We start from the raw sequence: 18,364 nt of genomic DNA, 5'->3' as shown, positions 1-18,364 counted from the left end.
AAAATTATCCAAAAGATAGACAGGATTTTAGGAACAAGCAACATCAGAACCTGAAAAGCAGCCTGCCAGCAGTCTCAGGCTAACTGTAGAAAGATGAAGTAATTGCATTTCTTCCTCTCCTCTCTGCCAAGGCAACTGTATGTTGTTGCTATAAATAGAGACGCTCTGGATCTCAGCTTCTTTTAACCTTGGAGGGGAGGCAACTCATCCACTGTACCAGCAAAAGAGGCCAAGGTTTTTAAACACAGAAAACTTCTGATGCCACAGCAATTCCCTCTAACCTACGTGCCTGCTTGGGTACGGCTGCAGCCTGGAAGTGAAGGGGAATATCACACTGCCTGCTGCTGCGATTTGAAAAGAGAAATGAATTTGGTTTCTGACCTCATGAGTCCCTCTTCCAAGGTCAGCGCTTCTGATGCAGTGATCAGACTGCAAATACTATTTAATTAAGCAGCACACCTGTATGCAGGCAGGTTTTATTACAGGCCTCTGCTGCTGTATTCAGATCATAACCCTTGAAGCTGTGCTAAGCTGGCATTATAAAAGTAGGCCACACCTATTTTCCATCCGGTAGGAGGAGGATAGAAAGCAAGCTCCTGTCTTTAACAAGCAACTGGCAGATCTTGCAAAACAGTAATACTTTCCCTTCTTAGAGCTAAAAGTTAAATTCATGCAGTAGACTGAATTCTAGAATTTCAGATAACACAGTGGCAAGATACAGTCATCTAGATGCCTTGAAGCAGCTCCGTTAGTTCGTGTTCCAAGACAGACCAGTAGAATTGTGTGGTCAGGGCACAGCTGTCCAAGTGGCAATGAAAAAGCACCGGTACAACAGCTGGGCTCCCACCTTGGCAGTCCTGAGCTGCATTTGGTACAGCAAACTTCAATGGAGATGTATCCATATTAGGAAGAACCTGTACAGCAATTTCGTGTAATGTGCTTTTAGCTGGAAACTGTGTTGAGATCACCATTGTGCAAAGGAATAACAGCTGGAGGAGGGCAGGGCAGCAGAGGGTTTGGATATCTCTAGCACCCAGCATCCACAGTTATGTGACTACCAAAAAGATAGCAACACTGGCCTAATTAGTGCACCTTCTTTCAGGAAACACAACTAGTCAAGCAAGAAAAAAAGCACCACCACACTCCAACAATTCCTTCAGACAACTTGGATGCTGCTGCCATGTGCAGCGGGTGAAAGGTGTGTCAGGTCTGAGTGTGGGCATGAGGATATAATCATCACCACAGCAGCACCCAAAAGGGAGCTATCTTAACAGTAATGAGAGTGCAAAATCATTTGAAATTCTCATCCTTTAATGGTCAATGATAACGTCTGGCTGGTTCTGTGTAATACAATTAAACAATATACTTAAATGTTTCAAAAAAGAAAAAAAAAAAGCTCTCACCCTCCCCTCCCTCTTTATCTTTCTTTCATTGACACTCCACTGCTGGACTGGACTCCCCATGGCTAACATACAGCTCTCAAGTCACCACACATCCAAATCTTAAGTGTAACGAAGAACTGAAAAACCTTGGTGCACCAGTGATGTGTTATTTTAAAAATAACAGCTCTATTAAACCAACTCCTTGCCAGTCTCCACTGCTTCTCAAAGAGGAAAAACAAAATGTTATTGTGGGAGTCTTAATACACTTGTCTCTGTAGGCTTCTCTCTTCCCTGCCGAAGTCATACAGCGTAGAGTTCATAGATCTTCTTTACACAGTACACCAGGGCAGCGAGTGCTATCGTGTTATGCAGTCTCTTTCTGTGCAGGTCGTCCTTCCTCACCAGCACCACCGGAGTGGAGGAGGTGAGCGTATGCAAGGGCAGGCGGGAAAGTTTATAGGCATCATACTCTACTTGGTACTTGCAACAAGGATCGAACTGCCAGGAGATACCATAAAGGGTGCAGCAAGCCATGCTCAGCACACCAGCAGGCAGCGAGATGTAGTGAGAATAATCTACTGGAAGTGCCAAAGGGGTGAAGAGGCAGGTGGTGCCTGCTAACACGGCCGTCTTGTGCAGGCAGTTCCCAACGGTGATCCAGCGGGCCGTCTCGTCCCCGATGCGGGTGGGCTCTATCACTATGTATTTGTACTGTGCTTCCAGGGCCTGCTCCAGCTCGTACTCAAACTGGTCCTGAGCATTCTCTCCGTTGTAGATCTCATGCACGATGTAACAGTCTGTGGAGGACAAGGTGACCCTGTCAACAGGAAAAACAGAATTAAAGCTGCAGCTTAAAGGCAGATTTTTCACCCACATGGCTGCAAGACCTCGAGAGAAAAGCACCTGAAGTCAGGGCAGCCCCTCAGGGTCATTCGGGCACTGCAGCTTTTTCAAATCAAGATTAGTTTTACATCAGCTAATTATGCTTTTTACATAGGAAGTCATCCCAAACTGAGGCAATTAACTTTTCCTAACATCTTCCTAACTTGGAGAAACTGAGGACATTTTGAGAAAGCAGGAATTTGACAGCAGTCCTGAATCAGCTCCTCACGCAGCTTCTCTAGCGTGCTGGACATGCTACACCTTAGCGACCATGCAGCATTAATGAATGAAATCACAACGAACAACTCATTCACCAGGAAGGCAAATTGTACTGTGAGATTTTGAGAAGAAGCATTTTCATCTGGAAGTGACTTTCTTTCCAGGATAATCACCTCCTCGCCACAAAGACAGCTTGCTCTTCACTCCTTCACAGTAAGTTCAGCCTACAGAGACGATGAGGGCTGAGAAACGCTGCTGGAAGTAAAGGTGCAAGAGGCAGCACAGCACAGCAGTCCATTTGTTACAGAATGTTCCCTCTGATCAAACAGGGAGCAGCAAGCAAACGTTGTTTCTTTAATTTCCAAACCAACGTAGGATTTAACAGCAAAGAAAACGATGCTTGCTTTACCCTGGAACAGGCTCCCTGCCAACAGCTGATCCACAAAACCTCCACATCCACCATTTGAGTGCCAGCTCTTAGCTATCAGAAAACTGCATGAATTTCCACTCCCACCCTCTTCATACACATCACCTTAGCTATGTTAATGTAACAGACAGCTGAGAAATGAGATTACAACTGTTTACCTGCACTGAGAAAGGGTAAAAACCCACCCCACTGGAACATGGGAAAATCCTCCCCTCTGAGAAGTAGCAACTATCTGACACACGTGTGTTAACCAGAACAAAATTGAGCACGTGGCCTCTCAAGGAGAAAGAGAACCAGCAGATTCCTTCAGCAGGAGGAAAGCGAACTGCACACAGGCTTGACCTCATCACAGCAGACAAAACAACCTTATCTCAACCGCATTCAGATCCTCCTCGCGCTGGGAGGCAAGAGAGAATTAATGAAACAGAGAATTAAGCTGGCACTTTGGGCTCCGTTGGCACAATGGTACTTGTGTGCATGCACTGGAAAATAATGGAGAGAAAACACACATTTGCAAGCTGCTGTGGTACCAGACATTGCCCTTAATGTGCAGCTCTGCTCACGCTGCAGAGGGTATCGTGCAGTGACCGTCTGTAATCAAGTATATTGTTAAATTACAAGCCATTGCCAGAAGTGGCTGCTATTGTGAACAGTAGCAAACACGTCAAACAGCAGGAGATCAGATGAACCAGCTTCTCTCAGAGCAGAATAATAAGCAGTTTTCAGAGTCTGGCTGGTATTAACAAAAACCACGAGGAAAACTCCACTTACAAGCTAGTTATTGAGTTCTCTGCAGTGCATTTCCCCCTAGGCCTGTTCACAGATAGAAAGGGAAATAAAAATCCACCTGAATGCTGAATATGGCAGGGACTGCTGTAAGGCCATCATCTTGTCAGATCTCGCTTGGATTTTTAAGATAACCTTTCCAAGAGAAGCTACATTCTGTAGGCAATAACTCTTTCAGCACAGGATGCACTGAACTCTTGTGAATTGGCAAGAACTTAAAGAAAGTAACTGAAGGGCAGAGCCTGTTGAAAATTTTAATGGAATACTACATCTCTAGCATGGCTAAGTACCAGCTAACATGAAGAACATTCTCTATGTAAGGCAGAATTAGTTAAGCAGGTGTTGCACTAACATGTTAGGAACACAGCTGAAAATGGTCTCTGCCAACGACTTTTTTCTTGACCAGAACTATTCCAAGTGCAGCTTCAGCCAAATGAAAAATCCCAGTTTCATTTCAGAAGACACACTGAGGGTTAAGGCAGCCCTGCGGAATAGCACCACTGTGTGAAACCACTTGGGAAGGAACAAAGGCTGAGCTGAGCTTCCAGCTCTAGCAATGACACCACGGAGGATTTCTAGAGCATCTCAGCACCATCAGAATGGCACTAACCCATCAGTCATACTTCTGCTCACTCAGACCCTGCTTGTTCTTCCTTCCGAACATCCCACCTTACCTTCACCACAGCATACACAAGCAGAGCCATATCACAAGCCACAGCCTCCTGCCAAAGAAAGCAGGCGCTCAGGCATGAGCCAGAGGCAGCACCGACCATCTCTCCTGGAGCTCTGTGGCTTTTCAAAAATAAAGCCAAAAAATAAAAACCATCCTTCTAAGCAAAGAGAAAAAGCAGAGCTTAAAATATTTTCTGTTGAAAAAAATCATAGGAAACTGAATTGCACAAAGATTTCATCACTTCTGGCAGAGTCTGCCCACCTCACTGGGCTTCTTCTCCAGAACAGTCCCAACACTGGACCAAATTTCTACCATGCTGCTGGAGTCACAACAGAACAACAGACAAAGTGGACAATCAAAAAAAGAAAGAGCAAAGAATGAAAAATTAGTCAGCAATGCAAGAACAGGGTCTCCACTTCTGTAACAGCACTAGTGGGATACTGCATATTATTTCTAATGAGAACTGGTTGCCCCGGAGGAAGGAAAGCTGAAATCCCAATGCAGCTGAGATGCTTGGGCTGAATGCGGGCTTGAAAGGTTTTCAGAGCTTGCTGGCATGCAGAGCACAACCAGGGACCCCAAGCCAGATCTCTCCTGACACAGCCTTTCAATTGAACACGGCAGTTGCACACGAACAAACCCAATCAAAGCACTTGAATTTGCTGAAACACTGCAGGCTGCACAGTCTGCCTTTCAGTGCCTGCCACGCTGTCCCCCACCCCACCCCAAAGCAATGACAAAAATGCAGAACTATGCAATCCTCTCCAGACTGGCATCCACCAGCTGGGAGGTACTGCTCACTTTATGTAGCTCCTTTTTACTTAGAAGCTTCATCAACAACCAGTGTGAGAGATCTAGTCTCAAAAAGTCCCAAACATTCAGAAGCCCAGCAGCCTATTTACCAGACAGACCACAACCTAAAAGCAGTCGATGATTTTATTCAATTGAATTCTTTTTAAAAGGTTGCACATGAATTCCATAAGAGCAGTTCTGGATCTTACATCCAAGTAGTTGCAGCTTTATACGTCCTACTCCTGAGAAACTCAACATGCCTGACACCAGCTACAAACTGCACCCACACCTCACTTTTTGCTCTAATGGCTAAAGTTTCTTCTGTTACGGTCTGTTATGTTCCCTTACTGTTGTCTTCTCTTACCAAGGCTGCTTAAAGATCACACTCATGTTCTCCTGCTCTCCTTGGCTTGGGTTTCAGGGCCTCCAACCATTTCAATTCCACACAATGCTCAGGGTCATGGTTAGAAACAATCTCCATCTGCACAAAGGGTGCAGAGGTTTTTGTTTTTAAACGAAGGATGATGCTGACAACAGCATTGCTCACAGCACCAAACATGCATTCAGATGAACTATAAATGAAGACAAACCAGTCTGATTAGTACTTAAATAAATAAATAAGCAGGGAGAGGCTTGCAGCAGCGTGATAACACTTGTCACAAGTAGCACACGCAGAAAACCCGGAGCAGCAGAGCAATGGAGGGGCCTGATGCTGGCTGCGTGCTAACTGCAGGAAAAAGCAGATGACCAGAGCACACCCATCTTGGGGCCATCATTAGATCTCATCCAAGTCTATGTCAAAAATGTTGAGGCAACACAAATTCATACTTTAATACACTGAGCTTCCCTCGGTCACCTAAATCCTTCTCAGAATTTCAGGTAAAAGATGAACTGTCTGGCTTTGAGGTGGAGCATTGCTGCTGAGACTTAAAGTTGTATTTGACAACAGAGTATTTTTCTGCCCAAGACAGTTCCAGAACACGGGACACACAAAGCACTAACAAATCCAAGCTGAAACTCCTCAACAGTCGTTTCCCCACGATCTGCCAGTCTCAGGCCATTAACCATTGCTGTCAGGTTTCAAGGCCAATTGAACAGGCTGATGATGGCTGCACTGAAGTGGAGGAAGAGCAGGAAAAGCACAGCAGTAATGCAAGACCTCCAATCAAAGGCTGTGCCTTAAATACCAATAGGAGAGAACAGGAGAAGTGTGATCTTCGAGCAGCCTTGTCAAGGGAAGACAACATGAAGGGAAACATCACCAAACCATAACAAACCAAACTCTAGCCACCAGAGCAAAAAGAGACGGCATTTTTGAAGCCAACTAATGATTAGCCAGGCTAATAGAAACAGGTCAATCATTGCTGTAAGCAAACAGAGTACCAGAAATCTGAGCAGCGCAGGTAGCGAAAGGAGAGAGCTCCTGAAGGGTGCAGAGAGGCCAGCACAAGTAGCAGTGATGACATTAGAGCCTTTCTTTCTGGAGTTTGTTAGCACATCTCCAAGCAGAACAAATGGCATTTTGTCTTGTGTGCTGGCGGTCATCACACTGCATTTTACACAAAAACCCCAAGTACAATTCGGTGTCTGTTCTGTATAAAAAGTTGTTTTGCTGCACAAATTAACAATCCCCTTTAGATAGTCTCTATTAAAGAGTCTATCCAGAATGAAGAAAAACAAATATTTAGTTGGTTCTCTTCAGGTTTTTCCCCACCACCCCCACAGAGCCAGCTGGAGTTCACAGCCAACATCCTTTGAAATGAAGGTACTTACATTTAGTCCTATTGAGAAAAGCACTTTTTGACCAATTACAGACTTCTTTGTATCAATGAAGTCATTGAGGAAGGGAAACAAATTTCCACAGGCAGTCGCTGGACTTTTAAAAACGAATTTATTTACTTCTAAGTGAAAGCCGGTCAAGCCTCCTTGTAGCAGACAGTATTTTATTCTTCTGACACCACCTCTCAACACACTGATGTCTTTTTAGACTAGCTGGCTGACAACTCCAAAAACACCTTGAAGCAGCTCATTTATGAGGAAAGCTGGATTAGCATACTCAGTTGAAAGGAATGCATCTTGGGACAAGAATCCTGTTAAGAAAACCATATTTGTCTTATAAAAAGCCTGTGTCATCATTTAATGTCATCGGGTCTGTCAGTGCCACCATCTCCACAACCTGCCAGCAGCCAAACAAGACCAGGAGGTGTGATGGAGAATTAATCCCTGATCCAGAGAGGCAGTGGCTCAGTCACACACATCTGCAGCTCTGCAATCACAAGGAAGGCATGCTACCTAGCTGACGTCACCCAGCACCTATTAAAAGTATCTTCTGGCAGGTTTGTATGGGATGACACCTAACAGAACCACTGCCTTCTGATAAGGATTGTGAAATACTGCTCAGTGGTGTAATGTTCACACAGATCACCTGTTGCCCCGTGTGTCACTTCTGTGCTCTCGTGCACTTAACCACATACTTCTCATTGTAAAAGGCAAAATAAGGCATGCTGGAGGTTCGTGAAGTAAGTACCTCATGTTTATGAATAAGTATTTTGATCACAAGATCAAGAGTAATCATAGCTTAAAAATCACCACAAACCCCAGTGACATTATACTATGGGAACACTATATAGTTCACAAAGTCACGGGGTGACAACTCACTTTTAAGCCTGTATCGATTTTCTTCCTGGTAGAATAATTTTCACTGAGGTTAAGTGCTCTTTCCCATATTCTTCCTTCACCTCCCCTTGGCAGAGCAGGCCTATGTGAGATCTCCTCACCTCATGTGTTCAGCACTGGGGCAGGCGCCAGCACGGGTGCAGACAGCTGTACCACCACACCACCGTGCTCGGCAGCATTCTGAGTTGTTTATATAAGCCACGCTGAGGTAGTAATCCCACCAGCTCTTTCAATTCAATCACTTGCAAACTCCCTGAACAGAGGCAGCATTTCTGTGTTTCACATTGGCACTACGATTTTAAGGGCTGCTCGTGGCTCTCCTCAGCTACAGAGGTTCAGCACTATCAAATACAACCCTCTCGGATTGCAGCAAGGGAACAAAACAAAGCAAAACCCACTTCATGATAAAAACCAAAGGGATATCAGTCTCTGGGTAAAGCAAAGGGACAAAAGCAAACCTTGGGGAACGCTGTGATTCTCTGATCCTCACAACGAGCACGCAGTTGCTCTCGAGTCCCAGCCGGTGACATCAGTCACCCCAGGGCAGAACAGGGAGAACGCCAACGTGAGGAAGCACGGGGCTCAGCGAGGCGTTGCAAGCAGGTAATCGACCGCGAGGACCGATTTTAAAGCGGCTCAGCGAGATCTCCCTCGGCTCCTTCCTCTTTACAGCCAGGATTCCTGAAGTCTTACAGCTGTTCACGGCCCCGAAACAAGGACCGACACCGCGAGCAAAGCCCGAGCGCGTTCCCCGCAGCAGGAGGTCACCCTGGCGGCCTCTCCTTGCCTTCACCAACAGCCCAGAAGAGGCCCCTCGCCCCGGCCCTCCTCCCTTCCCGGCCCGCACCGCCGCACCCCGCGGTGCCCGCACAGGGAGGGCCACGCCGACCTTCCCCGCCCGCAGCGCGAGGCGCCCGACCCGCCCTCCCCTCAGCAGGGCCGCGGCCCCCGCCCCGCTCCCCGGCCGCCCCGCGCTCTCCTCGGCGCCGCCCCCGCCCTTGCCTCAGGGTCGTGCGGAGCCCCGCGGCCCGCTCCCTCCCACTCCCCGCCCGCCCGGGGAACCCCTGGCCGCGCCTCGTCCCATACCCCGGCCGCGGACTCACCTCTCCCGGCCGCCGCCGCCGCTGTTGGTGCTGCCGGGGCCAGCGCGCCTCCTTCCCCACGCCGCCATCTTGGAGACACTGGGCTCGCAAATGTCTCCGCCGCAGGGCCCGCCGCGCTGCCCCACGGGAAATGGAGTGCGCGCGGCCGCCGGAACCGCTCAGCGAGAGAGGGCGCGTCCACGCGAGAACTACAACTCCCACTGTGCCCCGCGCCGCCGCACGGCCGCGGAGGTCTCTGGGATGCGTAGTCCCTTGTGCGTGCGGAGAGATGGGGCCGGGGGCCGGGAGCCGCCCGGCATTCGCGCGGATCCGCGGAGCGCAGAGCAGCACCACGGCCGTCGGCCGACTCCTGATCGCAACCCCCTGTGCTGATGGGAGCCATGAGGCCGTGGGAGGAGCGTCGCCGCTGAGTCCCGGCCTGCACCGCGGCCCCGCCATGAGGGCAGCCGCAGGGGGGCGGCCTGGGCTGGGGTTTCGCGGTGAGGGCCTCGCTGCGCTCGCACTGCGGGGTTAAGGAGAGCGGAGCGGGTGCCGCGGCACTGCGCTGCCGGCTTTGCCCGAGGGGAGCTGCTGCACCTGGGCCCCAGGAGCTGCGTGGTGGCATTCTGCGTGGGTGGCAACCCACTTCTCTTGGGCTGCTTTTTGGTCCTGGTGCTTCTCTTCAGGAGCCTTTCGTCCAGCAATTGGCGTTCCCTTACAACCAGCCATTCTCTCAGGGACGTTGTGCTGCCATCAGCGAGCATCGAGAAGCATGAGCAGCTCTCCTCCAACCCCAGCGCCCACCCCGTGCCATTCCCCATCCATTTCCAACATCCTACTCTCACCGCTTTTTCCCCGGGAGCCACCAAACCTCTGAGAAGAAGGAGAAAGGAACATATCAGAGGGGCTGAGTGTGTGCAGTGACTGACAGCGTGCTTCAGAAGAGTGGCATTGTCTCTGCATCTCCCCTTCCTAGAAAATGCCTCATTTTGACAACATTATTTCCAAGTGAGATAATGTAACTAAATAGAGCAAACCCATCACTGCCTACATCTTCCCAGGCACTGTGAAGCTGTGCTTCCAAACCGCAGGGCCACCTTGCACTCTGCACTCTCAGCCATCATTTGGGATTCGGCTCTTACAGTGTAGGTAAATAGCGTATTTGCATGAGCAGGAGGTGATTGGGAAACGTTCCCAGTGCAGTGGAGCGTGCAGTGTTGCTGGGGCAGGTCAGAGCATCGGACCTTCTGGAATGTGGAATGTAAACAGAGCGTGTTACTAGCAACAGCCCAGCTTTGTGCTATAACCCCAACCACTGCACTGTCCCTCAGGACCCAATGCCAAGCTCCCTCCTGCTCAAATTGCAACCCAGGGCCACATGTCACTTGTTATATTGGGTCAAATCGTGACTGAAAAAAAGCAGTGCTCCTTCTGCCCACCATTCCAGTAGCCTTGAGATTTTCGGCTCTTGCAATTCCAGACTCGGCCTCTGTGGCTTGCACCCATCTGTAGGAAGCTACGTAAATACACTGGCAGGGAGCCCGAGGGGCAGTGCTGGAGCTGTGCTTCCCAGCTAAGGAGTGCAGGGCCCAGCAGGGAAGCATCTCGTGTTCCTCTGATTCACCTGCCCTGCTCTGCACGAGCAGAGTGACTCCACTAACTGGCTACTGAAATCTTTTCATGCCTATGTTTTCAAACATCTTAAACAGATGAATGCAAGCATTCTGTGCTAGCTCAGGAGAGGCTGCAGTTGCAGGATTGCTGCCGAGGGCTGTTTGACCTGAAATCTCAAGGACTGGTTTCTGTGAGCAGGGTAGGATCAAGCAGCAAAAATGAGGAGCTGGTTGTGACCCCACTCATCTCAAGCTCTGTGCAGTTGTTACAGAGACAGCCAGCCCTAAGACTCAAAATGAAATCCACCAGCCCCAGCCTCACTGCTCACTACAAGCTCTGAGCTGGGCTGAGGAAGCTGGAGTCACCTGGATGGTGGATGAAAGGACAAGTGGCTGCCCCCAGATTGCAGGGAACCAGCACCAGGATGCCTTCATCCTGAACAGAGCCCTTCATCATTCTCAGTACCTGGATGCAGTCACTTCTGCACAAGATCCTCTTTGCAAGGAAGGGGTTTTGGAAAGGAAGCTCAAGCAGTACAAGGGTGACTGTTGTATAGACCAGTGTACACAGCAGTGAGGGCCCCCCCCCCAAATCTGCTGCCTCCAGCTTTTTTCCCACACCCTTTCCAAGGCATCAATGCGCATGGTAGTTAATGGCTAGGAGATTTTGGAGTTAGAATTGTAAGATTTGTTTTCTTTGGGGTGGAGGGATGAGAAAGATTATTTTACTTTTCTAGAAAACAAATAACCAGCAGCAGCAAAGCAGCAAAAATGACCCTGGATGTGGACTGGAAAGAAGAGCTGTCAGACAAGACCTGTGAAGCAGGCTCTGGCTGAGCTATCCAACCCAGGTGACAGAGCCGGGGATGCCCAAGTTCCCCTGATCACCTCCAGCCCAGCAAGTGCTGAGCAGCAACCACTGCAGCTCAGTTAAGCCACACTTTTTATTATAATCCATGCAATATGTTTGCGTTTTATAGTATGACAGAGGAAAGGATAGAGATAAATGTTAGACATACACAAAAGCAAAAAGGTCATTTGTAACAGGTCCTGAGAAGGAAAGGCACATTGTAATCACTGAATTCAACAGAACGGAAACCTTGGACAGAGGAAGACAATTCTGGAAAGTGGAGAAGGGAGGGGGTGTTTCAAGTTGGGCAGTATGGAAGCAGGTTTGACAGCAATACATATTTCCCCACCCACCAAAGTCTGCAGTTCAAATGTGTTTGGGGACCTCACTGTTCAACCAAACTACTTCCACACTGCCATTGCTGGAGAGAGTCCAGGATCCCCGCTCCTCCAGGCTCAGTCAGCACCAAGGGGCAGCCCAGGGCTCAGAAAGATCCCTCCTGCAGGGGTGAGCCGGGAGTGCTTCATGGGAGAACAAGAAACGGCAGCATTGCTGGTGACCTGTGGGTATTGCTATTTGCTGACATCAAACGCTGTGGGGCTGGGGCAGGAGAACGGGTACAGCAGAAAAACAGTTGGCACGGAACCTGGCACATCTCTGTCAGGTCAGACGCTGGAGAAATTGTAGCACCTCAGAGGGAAGCAGCAGCAAAACCAAGTGCTGTGCCTGATTTAAGGCAGCGATTGCTGCTTGTGGTCCAGCACTAGGAAGTGCAGGGGTCCTGGAGCAGCATGAAGGGCTCCAGGCCAGGCTGGGAAGCTGAAACTTCTGGGAACTGCCATAATGGGAACCAGAACCAAACCAGCATTGAGTGCAGCACTGCATTTGCACTGTTGCTCCTAGGAGGCAACTAGGCACAGATCTCTTCAAGCACACAGCCCTGCTGCAGCAGATACAATGGCATCTTATCTTGGCTTGCAGGAGATGGCTCAGCTTCACTTTAGGATAGTTCTGTCATCACTTAGTTATAAAAGAGCCAGCCTTGCTCCTGAAATCACATGTAAACGGGTGTTTGCAAGTTAAAGAGTGAGCATTTAGCAGCCCAGATGTTCTTCTTTAGCTCATTATCTGTACCCTCTCCCAGTCCCTCAAGGCCTTCCCAAAGGCTGCAGCTGGGCTGAAATAGGCAGCAAGAGAGCAGAGATGTGGAGTAGGCTGAGCCCAGTGCCTTTCCTGAGCTGGCAATGGGGCAGCAGCCGGGCACAGGTCTCTGCCACGGTGTGTGGTGCAGACAAGCAGGGGTCCCGCAGCACTGGGGCAGAGACAGAGCTCGAGAGGTTTTACTCAGATCTTTTGCCATTGCCTCCATGGACTCTGCACTGGCTCTGGGAAAGGGCTGAGCCATTGCTTGGCCCACGGTTCATTCAGTCTGCGGCACAGATTGTAAACTTTAGTCCCTGCTGAGAGATAAACTAGGTTTGGATCTGGCCTCCAGGTGAAAGGCTCCTTATCTACTTCTGCCTGGCTGCTCGCTGAGCCTGTTACAGCTGTCCCTATGCAGCCCAGCCCCAGGGCACTGCAAAATCCTAACAGCTCTGGGGGAAAACCTCTGAAGGTCTAGCCCAGTAAAGCCTGTGTGAGGCAGGAGAAGGGGTAAACAGGAGCCAGGCAGCACCCTGCCATCACACTGTTACCTCTATGTCTGACAGTGGCAATGCTGCACCATGCTGTGCTGTCATCTGCAGAGATAATGGTACATGGTGAGGGTGTTTCACCTCACTGCCAGTACTCAGGCTCAGAGCTGTGAGGGGTAGCGAGCAGGCAGGCAGTGCCCCATGGCACAGCTGCTTCCCAAAGGCCATAGGGAACAGTGAACAGCAGCCATGCCAAGGTAGGCAAATCAAGCATTGAGCCCTGGAGAGGGGACCAGATCCCAGCAGTCTTACCCCTGTTGCTCTCAGGATACGACGATGGCTTGGAGCTCAGAGTATGGCACAGACTGGGTGAAGGGCTAGAGCTGAGGGAGATGGGAGGAGCCTTCCTCTTCAGCTGTAGGAAGCCACCCTGGTGGGTGCTTTTCTTCTGGGCAAGCTGTGACTGCTGTAGCAGGGAGCAGAATGGCAGCTGACAACCTTGAGGAGCAACGTCCAGAAGGCTAGGCAGGAGCTGGCACCTGCAGAGAGCAGCATCCACAACTCAGTTGCATTGCTTCCTCTTTGTGCACATGCTTTGCATGCTCTGCTGCAATGGACAAACCCCACTCCTCACATAGCTCCTTTCTTCAGGTACAGAGATCTCAGCAGCCAGTCCTGGTGGCATCACCACAGCCTCCATGGTCTCACTGGCACCCCACAGAGCTGGGGCTCCTCCAGCACCTCCTTCTGGTCCTTGAGGTTTAATCCACAGCATCTCTCCCAGCTGCAGGAAGAAAGGGGGCTGATACCCCACAACCTCCCCTAACCAACATCACCTGGCAAGTTCACAACTGTCGCCAAGCAGAGGAGAGAGGATGAGGTACAGATGTATCCCCTGGTTTTGTCGTGGAGTTTGGTGGGAAAAATCATCCTCTTCCAGCTCCTGGCTTGGGGCAAAGAGCACCGGGGGGCACATGTGCCCAGAGCCAGCCCAGCCTGTGGTCACTGCCATGCTCAGACATGGGCAGGGAAGAGGAGGTCATGCCCACCATCGTGCACCACACAGACACACTAGAAAAAAAAAAAAAAAAAAAAAAAAGGGAATTGTGAGTGTGGGAGGGGGTTTCCTGAGACCGCAGAGAAGCAAAGGCCGCGTTGAACAGGAGCGCTGGTGTCAGAGCAGTGCTGTCTTAAGGCTGCAAGTGTTCCAGGTACTGCGGCAGTGGGTTCTCCTTGACGTATTTCTGAATGTACCAGCAAGTCAGGTGAGCTTTCAGGTCCTCCTCCACCACAAAGTCTAGGGCTGCCTATGAGAGAGCACATATGGGTTACAAACAGCCCATGCTGCCCCTAAAACAGAATCCTGTGCCAGAGGCTGGCGGAGCACGGCTTCGGCCTCCAGAGTGCCACAGGGTTCCCAGTTCAAGCAGAGGAAAGCTGACACCTTGACATACAGCCTTGGTGCATACAGCATCACAAAAGGGACCCATCCACATCATGCAAACGTCACCTTTGCCATCAGTTTGCCATGGGGTCAAGGAGCAGCCATAACCCCAGAGTGCTGCCCCCCCCGCCACTCCCCCACACTGTGCTGGCAGCCCCACAGCTGCGAGTCCCCAAAAGTGGGGCCCAAGGCAGAGAAAGGGCACGTGTGGGCCTTGAAGCTTTGGGACGAGGGAGCTCAGCTTGGGGGAGATGTTGGAACAGCCCTAAGGGGAAGCAGGGTGGGAATGATCGCTGCTGGCAGGGGAGGAGGAATAAGCAGAGGATGTGCTGGAACTCACCCAGCCCCTCTCGCAGCCAGAAATAGGAACATCTGACCACAGGTTTCCATCCAGCCCTCCAGCCCCGGGGCGGAAGGCTTAACACCTCCCTTTCGAGTGCTGAGCCACCCCAAAATGCTCTCCTTTTCCACCAGGGCCTCGCTTAACCTTTCCACACCTCTCCGTGCTATCAGATAGGAGCAGCTCCTCCAGGGGCAGCAGCTGTACCTTTGCAAGATGCTTGGCTATCCCTCTTCCCCGATAGGCATCCGGCACCTCGGTGTGCTGCAGGTCCACAATGCGCTTCCCCACATATTCATAGAGCAGCACTGCTCGGTCGTGGCAACCTGGGGATGGGAGACAGTGCTGAAGTTGGAACTGCCAAATCTGACCAGGGATCACCAGTTCTTTTCCCCTCTACAGCATGGGCCACAACATGGGATAAAACTTCCAGGTCTGGTTTTGCATTTGGGACCTTGTAAGGACTGGGGGGAGACACTGGAACAAATGGGTATCCCATAGGGAAATACACACAGGTGTGCAGGGGTGTGTGTGCACACTGACACACACACACACGTTTCCTGTTGCAACACCCTGACATTCTCACACCAGTTTAGATAGAGGAAGAAAGAAGTTTCAGCACACATGTAAATCAGAGGAGAGCTAATAATACCCCTCCGTCTCCATCTGCAGAGCCCAAACTCAGCTTCGATTCATTTCTGGAGGGTTTCTATATTTAACTTTCCAAAACAAAAGCTTCCAATCGATGAGACAAACTCAATTAAAATAACAGAAACTTTCCTTTCCCCCAGTGCTTACTGGAGGATGAAGGGCCCTACCTTTACCTGCACTTACTGCATGCCTCAGATGAGCTCCGTCCATTCACTTTTGCTGCATTTCAGCTGAAAACACCTCCTCATGCCCTCTCTGTCCTGGCACGGGGGCTTGGGGGGAACCTCCACCCCACCGCCCAGCCCAAATGCAATCTTACATATCATTCCATAGCTGCAAACCTCAGCAGGGAAAAAGGGGACTGTGCAAAGCCATTCCCTGGGAGGGAGTTCTCAGGGCAGGATGGCACAGCAGCAATCCCAAGGAGCCGTCCCCAGGCACACAGGCAGCCCTGCAGGCTGTGTGGCACATTCCTATAGACAGAAAGCACCGCATGGAGCCGAGTGGAGATGGCACAGCTGTCCCCGACGGCCCCACTCTGGAGCAGCATGGGGGGGCCCAGCTCGGCTGCAATTTCCTGCTGAGGAGCTCTGGTAATGGTAGCACTGGGAAAGCACGGTGCCATCTCAGTGCACAGCACAACTTCATCCCTTTCATCCCAGCACTGCAGCACAACCTGCTCCAGTTTTCCCATGATGTGGGATGCTCTCAAGCAAAAGGGCTGTGTTGCCTGTCTGTGCTGTTACCTACAGCCAAACTGAGGACAAATTGTGACCTCCAAGATCTCCATCTAGTCCACCAATACTGCCCACCAACCACTCCCTCAGTGCCACGTCCACGCGCTTCTCAAACACCTCTAGGAATGGTGACCCCACCACCCCCTGGGCAGCAGCTCCAGGTCCCAACCACTCTTTCTCAGAATAAATGCTTCCTGCTATCTAACCTGAACCTCCTCTGGCACAATTTGAGGCCATTCACTCTCATCCTATCCTGTCGGGCTTCTCTCTGCCCTCTTTCCAAGAGGAGAACAAAGCTTGGTCAGTCCCAGCCACGACCTGCTTTACTTCCATCTCTCAATGCTTCTGCTTTCAGGACACAAGGAAAAAGGCAACATGCTGATGTGACACAGGCATTTCTACCATTTCTATCAGCTTTTGGAAGCACACATAGCACTGTGGGCTCAGTGGAGAGAGATGAAGGTGCAAACACCAAGTGCCACTCATTTTCTTGCATACAAGGAAGGCAGAGAGAAAGATTCTAAAAACAAGCTGGCTGCCCTATCAGCCAGGCTTCCCAGGGCCCACCTGTGGCCTCGGGCACCTCCAGGGAAGGGCACCCACTGTTCTGTGAGCAGTGCCAGTTCCTCACCACTCTCTGAGTGAAGGATTTCCTTTCCCTAATGTCCCATTTTGTCCCACCCATGTTCCCACAGCATTTGCTGCCCTCATTTGATCCCAGTGCTGGCCGCGAGTGGTCATGGGGAGCATCTTCTCCACGTACATCTCCTCCCGCAGCACTTTGCAATTAGTGGTTGGAATTAAAAGAGAAGAAGAAGGGGAGAAAAAAAAAGAAAACAGCCAAAATAACCCCATCCGGCTGCTGGTGTTTATAGAAAACGCCTCCAGCCGTGCGCATAATTCCCGAATGATTTCTTTTCTTCTCTGCTTAATGAGAGCTGCCCGGCACGCAGGGATGGGGTCCTGGGGCTGTCCGTAGGAGGACGGACGGACGGCTGGCTGAAAGGTGTCACGGGGCCATAGGGAGGTGTCAGCAGCACGCAGCCGGGCGTCCCTTCTGCTGACCGCTGGGGGAGCTGCCGAGGAAGCCCGCTCCCCCCCTCCGCGGGGACCCACACCGCACCACGGGCAGGGAACCGGTGAGGGCCCCGGGATTGATTTGGGAGTACGGGAACGCCGGGGGGGCACCGTCAGGAGCTGAGGGGCGGCAAGAAGAGCCCCGAGAGGCACGGGAGGAGGGGGCTGAGGAGAGCGGGGAGAGGAACCGTGGGAGCGGGGGGCTGTGTTCGCCGCTCCCCCTTCCGTTACCGTTCAGCCGCACGGTGAACTGCCGCCGCTTCCGATCGTGTTCCACCTGGATGGGGCAGCCCTGCTCCAGGAGGCCGAGCGGCGCCGAGTGAGCCATGGCCGGGCCGGACCGCGGGGCTGTGCCGTGAAGGAGCGCGGAGCCGCGGGGCACCGGGAGGAGAGGGCGGCGGGCGGAGCCGGGCCGGGCCGGGCCGTGGCGGCGGCACCGGGAGCTGCCACCGGCGCGCGGCCGCAGGAAGCCAGCTGTGCGCCACGTGCCCGCGCCGCAGCCAATGGCCGCGCTGCCGTTTTGTTTTGATACATTCGCCCGGCTCTTAAAGGGGCCGCTCCACGCTCGGCGCTACGCCGGGCCCCGGCGCCCCCGCGTGGGCGGTGCGGTCGCGGACGGCGCTGGGTGTCGGTGGTGCTGCCACGCGTTCGGTGCCGCCCGCTGCCGCGGAGACGTGAGTAGCGGTTTGAAAGCGGTTGTGTGAAGCGCTCGCTGGCAACCTCTGCAGTCCCAAGTGTGTGCCGTAGCTCGTCCCAAACCCCCTCCCATCGTTGGAGCCCAAACCCCAGGGCTGCTTCGCAGATTGGGACGGCTCAAAGCCGGGAAGGCCCATCCCGTTCCCACCTCCGTGACACGGGCAGTGCGTCACCGCCCGCAGCCCGAACGTGGGCTTTGGGAACGCTCCCAGGCTGTGCTGAAAGGCGGTGAATCTGCCACGTCTCTCATTAAGGTAATTACTCCCACTATTAACAACCGTGATTTATTTCCCATCTGAACCTTTCTAGCTTCAAATTCCAGCTACTGGATGTTAACACTGTCACTGGGTCCAGCCTGGGCATAGGTGCAGCCCCGGACCCATATTTCCTATCCCTATTTCAG

The 18,364-nt window shown here is 51.6% G+C and overlaps 2 protein-coding genes across 4 annotated transcripts; both read right to left on the bottom strand.

The window, feature by feature from the left end:
- Nucleotides 1–1,293: 1,293 nt before the first annotated feature.
- On the bottom strand, nt 1,294–9,132 carry TMEM11 (transmembrane protein 11). 3 transcript variants are annotated; one of them, XM_085237172.1, is made up of 4 exons: nt 8,941–8,962; nt 8,296–8,518; nt 6,935–7,251; nt 1,294–2,199 (listed from the first exon to the last, which is right to left on the bottom strand). In XM_085237172.1, coding segments are annotated over exons 3-4 (519 nt in total). In that variant the 5' UTR covers nt 6,937–7,251; nt 8,296–8,518; nt 8,941–8,962; the 3' UTR covers nt 1,294–1,682. The 3 variants fall into 3 exon arrangements, with proteins under 3 accessions (XP_085093298.1, XP_085093297.1, XP_003210660.2); XM_085237171.1 differs by lacking the exons at nt 6,935–7,251; nt 8,296–8,518 and having other exon boundaries at nt 8,941–9,132; XM_003210612.5 differs by lacking the exons at nt 6,935–7,251; nt 8,296–8,518; nt 8,941–8,962 and adding an exon at nt 5,526–6,897.
- Nucleotides 9,133–11,462: 2,330 nt separating this feature from the next.
- Nucleotides 11,463–17,773, bottom strand: NATD1 (N-acetyltransferase domain containing 1). The gene is made up of 3 exons (XM_010719600.3): nt 17,497–17,773; nt 15,008–15,126; nt 11,463–14,323 (listed from the first exon to the last, which is right to left on the bottom strand). The coding sequence occupies exons 1-3, from the start codon at nt 17,591–17,593 to the stop codon at nt 14,207–14,209; spliced, it is 333 nt and encodes a 110-aa protein (XP_010717902.1). The 5' UTR covers nt 17,594–17,773; the 3' UTR covers nt 11,463–14,206.
- Between the last annotated feature and the right edge of the window lie 591 nt (nt 17,774–18,364).

Source organism: Meleagris gallopavo, chromosome 16 (genome assembly GCF_905368555.1).
Source record: "Meleagris gallopavo chromosome 16, MGAL_WU_HG_1.1, whole genome shotgun sequence".
NCBI classification, from domain to species: Eukaryota; Metazoa; Chordata; class Aves; order Galliformes; family Phasianidae; genus Meleagris; species Meleagris gallopavo.
This window is presented reverse-complemented; position numbering and strand designations above follow the sequence as displayed.